General features: G+C 37.6%; 1 protein-coding gene across 2 annotated transcripts in view; it reads right to left on the reverse strand.

Annotated features, from left to right (window-relative positions):
- SLC9A9 (solute carrier family 9 member A9) overlaps positions 1-15,430 on the reverse strand; it is a 581,917-nt gene that overhangs the window by 102,376 nt on the left and 464,111 nt on the right. For both annotated transcript variants that reach the window (XM_019024708.4, XM_055383461.2), the window contains exon 13: positions 14,513-14,567. In XM_019024708.4, coding sequence (XP_018880253.1) covers positions 14,513-14,567 — 55 coding nt within the window. The remainder of the gene's footprint in view (positions 1-14,512; positions 14,568-15,430) is intronic.

Below are 15,430 nucleotides of genomic sequence, written 5' to 3' on the forward strand. Positions count from 1 at the left end.
ATGAAAGGCCATCAATAAATGAGTAGAAATAAATGAATTAGTCTAGTGTGTGCTCTGCTTGTGCACTGAGGGTTGAAGATAAATGTGCTAAGGGAAGGCCGGTCTTTGAAATCACCCTGGAACAGGGAAGGTATCTGATGAGGCAGCACAGAGAGCCAGCCCACGGGAGGGTCCAGATGGGCAGCGGACAGCAGGTAGCATCAATCTATCTGGATTCTTCTGAAGCAGAGATCAGCTCACACCTCAAGGACAATAGATGTGAGCAGTCATCACAAGTTGAATCTGGAACTTGATGGTATTTTTCTTATCATTAGCAATATTTCTTCTCTTTCGAGGATCTTTATTCCAGAGGGGATGTGGTGTGCATGTTAGAACAAGCATAGGTTCCAGAAACTGAAGACCAAGATTTGAGTTTAGTTACAACATTTTAGTAATAATACTATTATTAATAATGCCAACTCTGAGCCTCATGTTTCACAGCTATAAATGGGAACTGGTGAGTCAAGCATGTTGAATCTCAACTTTTATTTAACTAGATACTCTAAGCAGCAGAATGTTTGATACATGGGGATTTTCTGGCTCTTTTATTAACCTCTTTTTTTCTGGGAAAATTTTAGAAATGGGCCATTTGATATCTTTTTCTCCTTAAATAAGGCAATAGACCAGAGGTTGGGAAGTGACAGAATAGCAGGCAGTGGATAGTTTTCTTTTAGGTGATCCCCTAATACTTAACACCCTCTAGAGAGGGAGCAACAGAAAAATTATGATGGTACTCTGTTTTGTGCTTATTTGAACCCCTGAGAGAAAACAAAAGGTTCTGGCAAGAAATCTGTGAAAAACAGACACCAAAGCAAGAAGGGATTGTTTATTGTATTAACTTTGATGAAAAAGAACTAGGCATATGTAAATACATTCCTTTGTCAATATTCAAATATGAGGAATTTGCTAAGTGAACTGGATGAACTCTGCTTTGGGATAATCATATGGGATTGCTCCTCATTTCAGGGGGATTCAGTGGATTAAGTGAGAGAGGGAGGATTTTCCTTTCTATTTCTCAAGATTTCATATTCAATATTAATGTCAGTGGAAGTTGCATCAACTGATAACAAAGACAAATAATTATCATAATAAATCTGCAGAGCTCTTTATGGGCTCCAAGGAACTTTTTAAGGTAGTACATGTGAATAGAATTTGCTAACAATACATTTGCCCTACTGTCTCCTTCCAAATTGGAGTATATTTGTATAACAATTTCAAATGCATTGCCTTGATTTTCTAATTACCAAGGAGAAGATCAGATTCCATGCTTCTAAAGAGAAAGAATTCTGGGTTCTGAAGAGGGAACACAGTATATAATTCAAGGGGCAAATAGAAATATTTTTTTCAAATTTACATTTTAAAAGGTGAATCATTAATTCTTAGCCTCTGCGTAGAAAGCACTTTATAAAAATATTCTCACCTTCCCAATGCCCAGTTAAATTCATAAATGTTACCAGGAAGATAGAGTCAGAAAATACATGCCTAGAGAGAAAAAAACTGAGACAACTAGACACAGATGGATAAAACTGTTAAGATGACACAGAGATCTCACAGATAGACTACCAGATGGGCTTGGCTCCTGCTTTAGCTACAAAGAAAGGGCTTGGTCCAGGTAACTTTGTCTGTATAGTAGATCCAAGTTAATCCAGAGATAAATACATTCTTTGGTTCAGGAAAATATAATATGATAATTATGGTGGTCTTAAAGTGTATATCTATGTATTCTTTGATATTTTTTCCTTTAAAACATGGAACTTACCTGCAGGTAGAAAGTAGAATTGTGGTTACCAGAGGCTGGGAAGGGTAGTTGTGAGGGGAGGATAGAGAGAGGTTAATAGGTACAAAATTACAGCTAGATAGGAAGAATAAGTTCTAGTGTTCTGCAGCACTGTGGGGTGAATATAGTTAACAATAATTCATTGCATAATTTCAAATAGCTAGAAGAGAGGATTTTAAATGTTCCTAATACAAAGAAATGAGAAACGTTTGAGGTAATGGCTATGCTAATTACCTTGACTTGATCATTACACATTGTATACATGTATTAAATTGTCATTCTGTACCCTATAAGTATGTACAATTATTACGTGCCAGTTAAACATTTTAAAATAAAAAAAAAAATCTCTTTGAAGGAAAAAAAAGATGGGGCCTAATTTCTCTTCCTGTTGGGTGTGGGTCATACTTAATGGCTCATTTTTAATAAATAGAATATAGCAGAAATGATGGTATGTCATATCCAAGAGTAGGTCATAAAAAGGCATCGTGGCTTTCTTTTTTGCTGTCTCTGTTGGACCATGTGCACTGAGAAAAGTTGGCTGCCCTGTTGTGAGGACGCTCAAGAAGCTCTGTGGAGAGATCCATGTGGAAAGGAATTAAGTATGCCTGCCAATGGCCAGTAAGGAACAGAGGCCTTCTGCCAACATGGAAGCGAATCCTCTAGGCCCAGTCCAGCCTTCAGATGATTCTAACTTTAGCTGACATCTTGACTGCAACCTCATGAAAGACCTTGCATCAGAAACACTCAGTTAAGTTGCTTTCCAATTCCTGATCCATAGAAACTTTGAGATAATAAATGTGGGTTGTTTTAAGCCACTATATTTTAGGATAATTTTTTATGCAGCAATAGAAAATTAATACAATGATATACTGGAATAATACATTCCAGATGTGAAAGGTATTGAAATAACGATTTGGAAAGAGATAATAAAATGTTGAGGCCTACATTTGCATAGCTCTTTACAGTTTATGAACTGTTTTCATAAAAGTAACATTTGTGGTATAGAAGACATATGTTCCCTCTTAAAAGTATATCAAAAACTATCCTGGGCCAAATATACCCATCTTACAGATTGAAGATTAAATACAAAGACAAAAAATGATGGACCAACTTAGAGAGAGGAGGAAGTTCACAGCATCTCACTGTACCTGCTTCATTGTATTCTTAACTAATGCCTGACACATATCATAATTCAGTTGGTGTGATAACTCTTTTATATACATGTACACAAGCATGTGCATATGTGCACACACACACACACACACATATCCTAACAAATAATTTTCCTGGAACAAGAAGATTGTGGTTCATGCTAATAACAAAACCCAGAACCACTACTGCCACAGTAAAGGTAAGAGTCTCACGTGTAGATTTGTGATTCCATTATTTAGTATTTTGTATGTGTCTAAAAACAAATGAAAACAATGTGTTTCCCTACAAAACCACTTCATCATCGCTTTCACAATGGCTAGCCATGATAGAATAACTGGATCATAAACATCTGATAGGATTCAGGCATTTGATAACTGGCAGCAAAGGACTGTGATCCTTGAAAGAAGGGAAGAAATGAGGTGAGCCCTCTACTGTCCTTGACTTGCTGCCTGTAAGTCATTCCCTTGAAGGTAAGGAGATAAAGTTCAAGCAGAGAACAGCAGTCTCACTGAGTTGAAGAGCTAGAGATGGGAGTTAGGGTACCGTTGGAGTGGCTGTGTACAGAAAGGAGGAAACTGCACAGAGAGGACACCCAGAAGTCTGTGGAGATGTTTCCCTTATGTCCTTGGTTGAACACTGACCTGTACATGCACAGGTTGAGGTTCACAAAGGCTTGCAGGGAGAAACTCTTGTGAAATTGAGAAATAAATGGAGAGATTAAGATCACATCGTGCTAAGAAACACTGCAGTTTGGTCCAGCTAAAGCCAAAAGTCAGCTATTCTATTGAGACCTCAGAAAAAAGCATGCTTTATGAGTAAGGACAATGTTCTAGAATAATGACCATGCCCTAAAACCGAGGATGAAATGAAAATGTATCAAGGAAGGCAAGCATAGAACTAAGGCTTACAAGATTTTAATGGCTTGACTGAATAAAATTCAGCAACCTTTATAGAATACTCCACACTCCATTCAATGTAATATTCATAAGGCCTAGCATATCATAACAACTGCTAGACATGGGAGGAAGCAGGAAAGCATGACCTGCAGCCAGAAGAAAGGTAACCTATAGAAACAGAACTTGAAATGACTCAGATGCTGGAATTAACAGGCAATGGCATTAAAATACTCTAAAAAATATGGTAGGAAATTTAAAGACAAAGAGACAATAAAAACACAAGTGAATATTTCAGAAGGATGTAAATTGTATTAAAAGAACAAAATGGAAATTCTAGAATCAGGCAAGGGAAGGAAATAAAGGGCACCCAAATTGGAAAAGAAGAAGTCCAGCTGTAACTGTTCGCTGATGATATGATTGTACACCTAGAAAACCCTAAAGATCCCTCCAAGAAACAACTGGATTTGATAAAGTAATTCAGTAAAGTCTCAGGTTACAAAATCAATGTACACAAATCAGTAGCACTGCTGTATACCAACAGTGACCAAGCTGAGAATCAAATCAAGAACTCAATCCCTTTTACAACAGCTTCAAAGAAAGATAAAATACCTAGGAATATACTTAACCAAGGAGGTGAAAGATCTCTACGCGTAGAACTACAAAAACACTGCTGAAAGAAATCATAGATCCAAATAAATGGAAACATATCACATGGTTATGGATTAGAAGAATCAGTATCACGAAAGTGACCATACTGCCTAAAGCAGTCTATAGCTCCAATGTAGTTCCTATCAAAATAACTATCATTTTTCACAGAATTAGAAAAAACAATTCTAAAATTCATATGGAACAAAAAGAGCCTGAATAGTCAAAGCAATCCTAAGCAAAGAGAACAAATCTGGAGGTATCACATTACTGGACTTCCAATTATACTACCAAGGCTACAGTTACCAAAACAGCACAGTACTGGTATAAAAGTAGATACATAGACCAATGGAATGGTCTAAATGGTGCTGGGAAAATTGGATAGCCACGTGTAGAAGAATGAAAGTGAACCTCTCTCTCTCTCACCTTATAAAAAGAAACTGAAGATGGATTAAAGACATAAATCTAAGACCTGAAACCATAAAAAGTCCAGAAGATAACCTAGGAAAAACTCTTCTGGACATTGACCTAGGCATAGAATTCATGACTAAGACCCCAAAAGCAAATGCAACTAAAACAAAAATAAATGGGGCCTAATTAATCTAATAAACTTACATGTAGCAAAATAAATTATCAATAGAGCAAACTACAGAATGGGATAAAATATTTGCAAACTATGCATCTGACGAGAAACTAGTGTCCAGAATCTATAAGGAACTCAAACAGATCAAGAAAAATAACAAATAATCCCATCAAAAGGTAGACAAATGACATGAATAGACATTTCTCAAAAGAAGAAATACAAATGGCAAAAAAATGTGGAAAAATGTTCAACATTACTATTCATCAGGGAAATGCAAATTAAAGCCACAATGAGATACTACTTTACTCCTGCAAGAATGGCCATTATTAAAAAGTCAAAAAACAATAGTCATTGGCATGAATGTGATGAAAAGGGAATGCTTATACACTACTGATGGGAATGTAAATTAGTACAATCTCTATGGAAAACAGTATGGAGATTTCTTAAAGAACCAAAAGTAGATTTACCATTTAATCCAGCAATTCCACTACTGGGTATCTACCCAAAGGAAAATAAGTCAATATATCAAAAAGATACCTGCATATGTATATTTATTGCAATACAATTCACAACTGTAAAGATACGGCACCAACCTCAGTGCCCACTGGCCAATGAGTGGCTAAAGAAAATGTGGTGTGTATATACCACTGAACATTTCTCAGCCATAAGAAAGAATGAAATAATGTCTTTTGCAGCAACTCAGATTGAGTGAGAGGCCATTATTCTAAATGAAATAACTCAGGAATGGTAAACCAAATAACTTTTGTTCTTACCTATAAATGTAAGCTAAGCTATGGGTGTGTAAAGGCATACAGAGTGACATAATGAAATTGAGAGACTTAGAAGAGGGAGGTTGAAAGGAGCAAGGATTAAAAAACTACACATTGGGTACCATGTATACCACTCCAGTGATGGGTGCACTAAAATTTCAGACTTCACCACTATATAATTCATCCATGTAACCAAAAACCATTGTATCCCCAAAGCCACTGAAATAGTAAAAAAAAAAAAAAAAAAATAGCCATTAAAAATTCCTGGAACCAAGAAGTACAATATTTGGAATTAAAAATTTACTAGATCAGCTTAAGGGCAGATTGGATACTAAGAAGAAAGTGTCAGTGAACTTGAAAAGAGATCAATAAAAATTATGCAATTTGTGGAACACAGAGAAACAAGATTAAAATAGACTAATACCTAAGTGATACGAGAAAAAAATATTAAGTAGCCTAATGTATATAAGATTGGAGGGCTAGAAAGAGGGCAGTAGGAACATGGAGAACAAAAATTTTTCAAAAAGCAATAGTTGAATATTTCCCGAATTTGATGAAAAATATCAACCAAGAGTTCCAAGAAATTCAGTGAACCCAAATTAGGATAAATTCTAAGAAAACTAGGCATATAAGAATCAAACTTCTAAAAACTAGAGATAAGAGAAAAATCTTAAAAGCAACCACAGAAAGACAGAGCATATTATGTTCCAGGAAATTAAAAAAAATTCAACTGACTTTTATCAGAGAAAATGGAGGCCAGAGGCCGGGCGTCGTGGCTCACACCTCTAATCCCAGCACTTTGGGAGGCTGAGGCGGGCGGATCACGAGGTCAGGAGATGGAGACCATCCTGGCTAACACGGTGAAACCCCGTCTGTACTAAAAATACAAAAATTAGCCGGGCGTGGTGGCGGGCGCCTGTAGTCCCAGCTACTGGGGAGGCTGAGGCAGGAGAATGGCGTGAACCTGGGAGGCGGAGCTTGCAGTGAGCCGAGATCGCACCACTGTACTCCAGCCTGGGAGACAGCGCCACTCTGTCTCAAAAAAAAAAAAAAAAAAGAAAAAACATGGAGGTCAGAACACAACAGAATGTGATTTTCAAAGCACTGACTTTCAAATAAGATAACCATCAAACCAGAATTCTATATCCAGTGAAAAGCATATTAAGCACTATTTAACAGATAAAGAAACAGGAAAATTCCTAATTATAATTGGAGGTTTTATGTTAAATTTTTAAATTACTTTTCAAAACAATTTTTTTGTGGGTACATAGTAGGTATATATATTTATGGGGTACATGAGATGTTTTGATACAGGCATGCAATGTGAAATAAGCACATTATGGAGAATGGGGTATCCATCCTCTTACATTTATCCTTTGAATTGCACACAAGCCAGTTACATACTTTAAATTATTTTAAAATATACAATTAAGTTATTATTGACTACAGTCACTTTATTTCGCTATCAAATAGTAGGTCTTATTCATCTTTTCTATTTTATATACCCATTAACCATCCCCACCTTTCCCACTCCCCCAAACACCTACTAATCTTCCTAGACACTTCTAGCCATCCTTCTACTCTCTAGATCCATGAGTTCAATTGTTCAATTGGGGGTTTTATCAGTAACTGATAAAATAAGTAGACAAAAAAAACAAGTTGACATAATTTACACTTACTGAGCTATGCCAACTGGATTCTGCTGTTGTTTGGTATAGTATTGAAACAGTTGCAAGAATACACATTCAAGTACACGCAGAATATTCACCAAGATATATCAATTGGAACCATAAAATAAGTATCAGTACATTTCAAAAGTCTGAAATTGTACAGATTACTATAAAGTTCAAACTGTTTACATTGGCTCACGTGACCTATATGGCAGACTAATTGCATTAGAGGTGCCATTTTTTCAACCCTGTATCTATGGCCTTTTCCATGTAAATCTGCAGTTCTTTTGACCAAATAGGAGTCATTTATTCATACACCTGTTTTTTAGGACGACCTCGTAATTTTCTCTGGTCAACAGAATGTAGCAGCAATGCCAATGTATCACTTCTGATGCTCAGCCTCAAGAAACCTTGCCTGTTTTTGCTTACATTCTTGCCCTCTGTCATGGCCAGGAGAAAGACATACTCAGGGTAGCCCACTGGTCCCAGATGAGATGAGAATCATGTGGTGCACAGCTAAGGCACTTAAGTCATCCCTATTAAGGTTATCCTAGATCAGCTGACAGCTCTCCAACTCCAGACACATGAGCAAGCCTAGCTCAGATCAGCAGTTATCTAGCAAATTGTAGCTGACCCTAGATATATGAACAAGTCCACTATAGAACAACTGAACCCCACAGACTTGTGAGATGAGTATTTATTGTTCATGCCTCTGAGATTTTGCTTGTTATGCAGCATTATGTGGCAACAGATAACTGATCCTGCCTATATCTCTGACTCATAGCTTATAGTACTCTTGGTGGCTCACTGTAGCTATACTTGCACCTTTGCTATTTCTCGAACAGGTAGGCATGTTCCTGCCTCAGGGCCCTTGTCTTGTCTAATATGGTCTTCCTTTAGACATCTGCATGAATAAGAGCTAAAGACTGGCTGGTAACTCAACCCTTGCTGGGAGGAAGTAACAAGCAGAGAATGATGCAGGTTGACCCTCTCCTGGGAGACAGTAGAGCCTGCTGCACTGTGAGTGAAGGATGACACACTTTGCAGTAGGAAAAGACCTCCTAGACAATGGGCCCATACTCACAGCTTACTGGGTTTGGGTGAAGGGAAGGATTCCAAGGATGAGGAATATACTCTAGCCTCTTGAAATGAGAATATGCTTGATACTCTCGATAGGGTTGGGAAATGAGGTTGGCCAGGAGTTAACAGGGAAAGGATTACTCAAATGTTAACTGACAGGCTATCCTTACTGGGAAGAACACGTTTACAGATTGGATGTGGTGCAATGGTGAGAATGAAACAGCTTTGGCCTTTAGTTCTGGTTCAGCCCATCACTGGTTTGTTGTCTTGGGAAAATTAATTCTTTGAACTCCAATTTCATCATTTGTAAAATGGGAGTGATATAGGTATCCTGATTGGTCAAGGTAAAGATTAAATGTGATTATGTATATATACACATAGGTATATAATCGTTAATCACTTAATATCTAAAAATGCTTATTAAAGTATAGCTGCCACCTTCCACTTCTTCTTCCTTGTTATCATTCCTATTTTCTAGAACATGTACTTGCAGGAACTACCGGTAAGATAAAAATAGAGAATTTAGTCCTATGCAGTGAAAAGTTAGTAGGGAGAGGACATAATTTTGAATCTAAAAGCCATAAGTAAGTATAACCAAAATAAATTCAATGTTGGCCAAAGGAAAACCCAAGATATTTTCTCTGAAATGTTTATTTTTCTCAAAATACCATTAGTTACAATGACATTGGAATGACATAACATTACAAAAACTCTCACCTGGGTCACATCAAATTTTGAGACTCGTATTCTATTACTGAAATATTCGTAGAAGTGTAGTGTGAAATTTACACTCTGTGAGACTAACTCCAACAGTACAGGAGCAGTAAATGCAGAAAGTATGGAAAAATGTTGATAACTGTTAAGTTTGGGGGATGGGTATGTTAAGATTCATTATTCTCTTATCTTTGTGTTTATTAGGAACATTTGAAAATATTCACAAAGAAAAATTTTATTTAATGACCATGATGACCCCACTATCTGCTAAATTAATCTCTTCCCTTCTTGAACCTACTTATATTTCCAACTCTTGCAACTCTGGATGGCCCTGAATAAGAACTATCAATTGTGCAGAAGAACAAATACTTTTATTATTCACCTATGGCCTCTTCCAGGCTTCAAAGGTATTCCAGGTTATGTTTTTCTGGGAGTTAGCAAACAAGTCTTCATTCGCTTTACACCTTTCATATTTTTACAGATACTTTGCTGTGTCCCTTCGTAGTTCTAGTCTTTCTGATGGAAAAATCCTAATCCTTTTAATCCCTGCTGCTCTGGCAGCAGGTCCCTCTGTCAGTTATTGAAGTTGCCCTTCTTCAGACCTTTCTCAGCTCTGCTGACTTTCATGTGCTGCAGTGACCAGAACTGATCCACCCAGGTTACACACAAGAATAAAGGACAACCAAAACCAGAATTTCAATGAAGGGACTTTCAGAAACAAAAGAAAATTGGAAGGTAACATCGAGAAACCATTAAGTAACAAGCATAGTGTTAGAAAATGAAATTGTATGAAAAAAGATGAAAATTATCCTCATCACAACAGCTGGCAGGGTGGAATGGGGAGAAAATTTTTTTTTAATGGGCTAATTCTATTACTTCCAAGCTCCAAACCAAACCATCAAGGGTGTCTATCACATTAGAAAAAAACTCAAACCTAACACCATGGCCAGTGGTCTGGCCCCTGCCCCTGTCTGTTTCTCCCACTTTTTCTCCATCTGCTCCCACCTTGCTTACTCAGCTCCAGCCATGCTGGCCTTCCTGCTGCTTTTGTGCACACCATAACCCGCTGTGACTCCAATGCCTCCATACTTGCTGTAGCCTCTGCCAGACTACCTCTCCTCAACCCCTTCTCACATGGATTGTTTCCTCCACACATCATCTGGCCTCTGATCAAATGCCACTTCTACCCTGACCAAGTAGCCTCCTCCCCTGTTCTCTATCCTCTGACCTGCTTTACTGTGATCATGCTTTGAATGTATAGAATGTAGTTTACCTTTTTCTTATCAGTGTCCCCCATTAGAGTATATACTCTGGGAGGAAGAGAGCTTTGAATTGGTAACTCCTGAATCCTCACATCTACTTTAGTGCCATAGGAGTGGGTACCAAGAATTACTTGTATGAATAAATGAATGAATTACATGCACGCATACCAGTTAAGAGTGGAAGCTCTGGAACCAAACTGTCTGGGTTCAAATTCCACCTCTCCCTTCTGTGTGTTCTTGGGCAAGTTTTGTCTCTGTGTACAATTTCCTTATTTGTAAAATGCAGATAATTATAGTACCCACTCAGGGTTATCTTGGAAATTAAGTGAGCAAACGCATATAAGGTGCTCAGAGCCGTGTTAAGAATAATAGCTAGTGCCCAACGAATATGGGAATGAGTACGATCAAATGGCAAAAGGGAAAAAGAGAAGCAATACTGGCAGGCTTTCTTGAGTAGCAGGAGTTTTCTATTAAAAGACTGAAGGCAAGTGTGGTGCTCCAGTGACTCTCACCTACTCTGAAAAGGTGTGCTTTCGCGTACAAGGAATCAATTACAAGGGAAACTTCCTGTTGTGTGGGAGGCTACCTGAGGGTTTTGTTTTTCACATTTAAGAGGCATAAAATTCACAACTGCAGTATCTTCCAGTTCTCAAATTAGCACGTTTGCATGAAGTATGCATCCAGAGTGTAATATCTGCATATGGAACATGCTCTCTAAAGCTTTTGTGCCTGGTACAAATAATTGTGTAACACCATTCACATTCTAAAGGTATTGTATGGCAAAAAGGAAAGTTGTGACATTACTAGTTAGCCACAGCTACAAGTTCACATTCCCAAAAGTTGTTTTACTTTCCACAACAGAGAACAAAGAAGAAATTTAAAAACATATTGATATATATAATTTTAAATATATATATAGTTTATTCTTGATTTTGAGAGTGTATAATCAGTAACAGCTATAATTACCTGCAAAATTTTTAGCCTTTGGTAAGTAAGAAGGGTTTTTGTGTATGTGTTAAGGCTGCCCATTACAAAGATTAACCTATTTGTTAATGCAAACCCAGTTTAATAAATGCAAATCAAGGGGAAACATACAATCCTCCTAAGAATTGGGGTTATGTTACATAATCCAACAGAGCAAGAGATGTTGATAATAAGACAGGTGTTGCCAGGCAAAATGAGAGCAGAGAGGTTCTTGACAGTTTGGGAAGTACCAAAAAACGGTCCAGGTTCAGTGGCAGCTGTGAGGACACTATAGCTTGTTACCTCCCATCAGAGCCCACTGTTTCCTGTACTTGATACTGAAGATAAGAATTATCCCAATGTGTGGAAAAAACCTCTTTCTGAAACGTAAGTTCTTTGGTAATCAAACATTATCATGAATAAGAACACTTACAGTATACCTCTTAAAAATAAAATCATTTGTAGGTAGCAGCAGTTCAGGAGGAGCCATGTCAATGATAATGCTACTTACTTAACATTTAGATAGTGCTTTATGTGTCCTCTACAGAAGGCCCCAAGTGAGAAATGTCTTTAAAAACATAGTGATGTTTCGTATCACTTGAGGAGAGGGTATTATTTTTCCTTCTAATGATGTGAATTTAATATATTACCAATTATTATTTCTTTATTTACCCTTTGGCCATCAGAAAGCTTACTTATGGTTCGACTACAGTAAGTCTATAAGGCCTTATGATCTGCTTATCCATGATTCTTTTTACCCCTCTGGTTTTGACTATCTGCTCTTATTAATATTTTTTGCTGATTTTTAAAATTTCTATAAAAATATTTTACTATTATATGTGGTGGTTTAAGCTGCCTCCAATCATCCATAAAATGAGATGGGTTTAGCTTAATTAAGTTGTGTCATTTTCATAAACCCAATTTCCCTTGATTATCATAAATAACATCCTGGAGAGGCAGATGTTATTATCATTTACATTTTATAGAGAGGGAAACTGAGACCCAAAGGTGTAAACACCTTGCCCAAGACCCAAATATCACAGAGTTTTCACTGTTCTATGTTATGCTATCCTATTTCTCTAATAAAAAAGTAACTTTAATTGCTATAATATCTTCAGGTAAGAGTTATTACTGATTTAACAATGATGAACTTTGTTTTAAAGTGTCACATGAATGAGATAAAATAAAATACATTTAAATTGGAAAGGATTTAGGCTAGTAGGAAATTTTTACCAATAACGGTATATGTGATTGTAGAATATTAGGCAGTTAGAAGAAGATAGAGAATTTTATTTGATGAATTTTATAATTGTGTCTTTTCTTCTTTTAAAGAAAAAGGTATACAAGAAGGACAAAATTTAGATAAAAGTTTTGCTTGAAGGTAGGAGAATGAATTATTTGACCTACACAAGATGAAAATGCTTTTTAAAAATCAGCCACCACCAGACATTACTGACTATTCATTATAGCCCACCAGCGTAAGGAGATGGGCTTTGATCTCCTTTCTAAGGTCACCAGGCTGGCTCTAATCCCAGTGCTTTGGGCACCCCTGCTGTGCTCCATCCTGCAGTTAGGTGTGTTTCCTTGACAATGGAGTCTGTGGAAACTGCCTGGCCTTGGAACACATGTGACAAAAAACCTCAAAGTACATGAAAGCCAGGATCATCACCAACTTAATTTCCCAGCCTTTTCCACAGAGCACAGGCTCCTTTCTTTTTCACATCTGTGTGTGCCAGGAAAGCAGTGGCTTGCCCAGGAAAACTCACCAGTTGTGCCTCATTGATGGCGTTATTGGAAAAACAAGCATGAAATAAAAGAGAGGGATTCCCTTAGAATACAAATATGCTCATAACACAATTCATTAAGCAATATCACTTATTTATGATATTCTCCTATTATAGCTATGTCTGCCTACTTCTAATTTCAGCAAAAAGGTGTAAAATTTCCCTACATTTGCTTATTTGTGACAAGTACTGAGTTTAAAATGGTAGTGCAAAACTGACAATGATAGATTCTACTTTGACGTTAGGTTCAAATTCAGTTTGGAGAATGCATTTCCCCTACTTGAGGTGATATGGTTTGGCTGTGTTCCACCCAAACCTCATCTTGAATTCTAACTCCCACAATTCCCATGTGTTGTAGGAGGAACCTGGTGGGAGGTAGTTGAATTATGGGGATGGGTCTTTCCCATGCTGTTCTTATGAGAGTGAATGGGTCTCACTAGATCTGATGGCTTTAAAAACAGTTTCCCTGCACAAGCTCTCTCTTTGACTGCCACCATCCACGTAAGATGTGACTTGCTCTTCCTTGCCTCCTGCCCTGATTGTGATGTCTCCCCAGCCATGTGGAACTGTAAGTCCATTAAACCTTTTTCCTGTATAAATTACCCAGTCTTGGGTATGTCTTCATCAGTATTGTGAAAAAGAACTAATATATGAGGGAAGAGCTCATTGTTCTAAACAATTACCCCAAAGGATTTTCAGGTCTCTATAGATAATTGTTAATTAAGTCAAGGATGGATCACCTAGACAGTTTTTCGGGCCTCAGACCTGATAAATGAGAAGCTATCCAGGAGAAATAAGTCAGTTTGTTGTTTGTGCAACATGCATTGGACATACTTTGTGTAAATTTCACTGAGTTGGCTAGCTAGCAAGTTGCTGGGTAGGGATTTGAACTATGAAGTGCCTCATTCCAAGAGCCATCATGTACTTTGTAAAGTTTCCAGGCTTCCTGCTGCCATAGAGAGGCTTGCAAGTGCATGGTAGTTCTAAGCATTCATATGCTAGAAGTTATCAACACCCTGAATTCCCTTGTATTTTATTGAAATCTCATTTGTTTTATCAGCAGAGGAAGCTCCGTTTAGAAATAGCTCCTTGGTCACATGCTGGACAAACATGGAACAGCCTATGGAACAGAAAAAATCATATCTCTATATAATGTGCATTGGTTTCTTTGACTTGCCTGGTGTTGTGAGGAGGGGTCCTCCTTCAGATTTTCATCCAGGTCCACGCCAACTCTGTTAAACAAAACCAAAAACTGGTCAATCCCCTGCTGCAGAAGGAATGAGACAGTCTTGTGTGTCAGATGACCTAACCCAAACACAATGTGAATCTGAGAAAAGATTTGGCAGAAAACTATCCTACCTCTTCTTGAATCAAAAGAACTTCAGATTTATACCAAAATAAGAACTTGAACAGCTGGGCCTCAGGATGCTGGAGAAATTAAGCATCAACAGCAGCTCTTCACTACTGTCTTTCCTGGCAAGGTAAGCGTCCCTGAGAACCTAGGACAGCAGCCATCAGGAAAAAGACCTCCATAGCCCCAAAAACACACATTTCTGGAAAGAAGGCGACCTGGTACCTCTGCAACCACCCATTGACCAAAACGCCCTGGGAATTTGTGTGCCCAGCCTGGAGCAGGGTTTCTTGAGGCAGAGTAAACAGAATGTTTTTCTAGAGACTCCCCATAGGGAGGATTCAGACTGTGGAGCCTGAGGCATATACAATTTGGGGGCTCTCTCTTTAAGGAAAATAATACAAAAATATAAACACAAAATTGGGAGTGAAAGTGACTCTTCAGAAGGATAAGTTACAAAAAAAATTACATATGTTTTTAAAGCTGGCAAATGCAATAGACCTCTCAAAGCCCAGGAAAAATACAAAACATTTTAATTAATTAGCTGTCTGACACACTGCTAAAATAACTTTCTTCTGGAATTTTTGCCTACTGACTTTGCTAGTCTCTTTATAAGATAATGATTTTGTATTAGAGAATAAAAAGATAAGGCAGTCTTTCCTCTAGCAAGACTGATCAAAATTGTTGATAGTTGGAAGGCATTAAAGCACTCTTTCTCACACACAGACACGCTTGCTATGTGCC

Source organism: Gorilla gorilla, chromosome 2 (assembly GCF_029281585.2).
Source record: "Gorilla gorilla gorilla isolate KB3781 chromosome 2, NHGRI_mGorGor1-v2.1_pri, whole genome shotgun sequence".
Classification (NCBI taxonomy): Eukaryota; Metazoa; Chordata; class Mammalia; order Primates; family Hominidae; genus Gorilla; species Gorilla gorilla.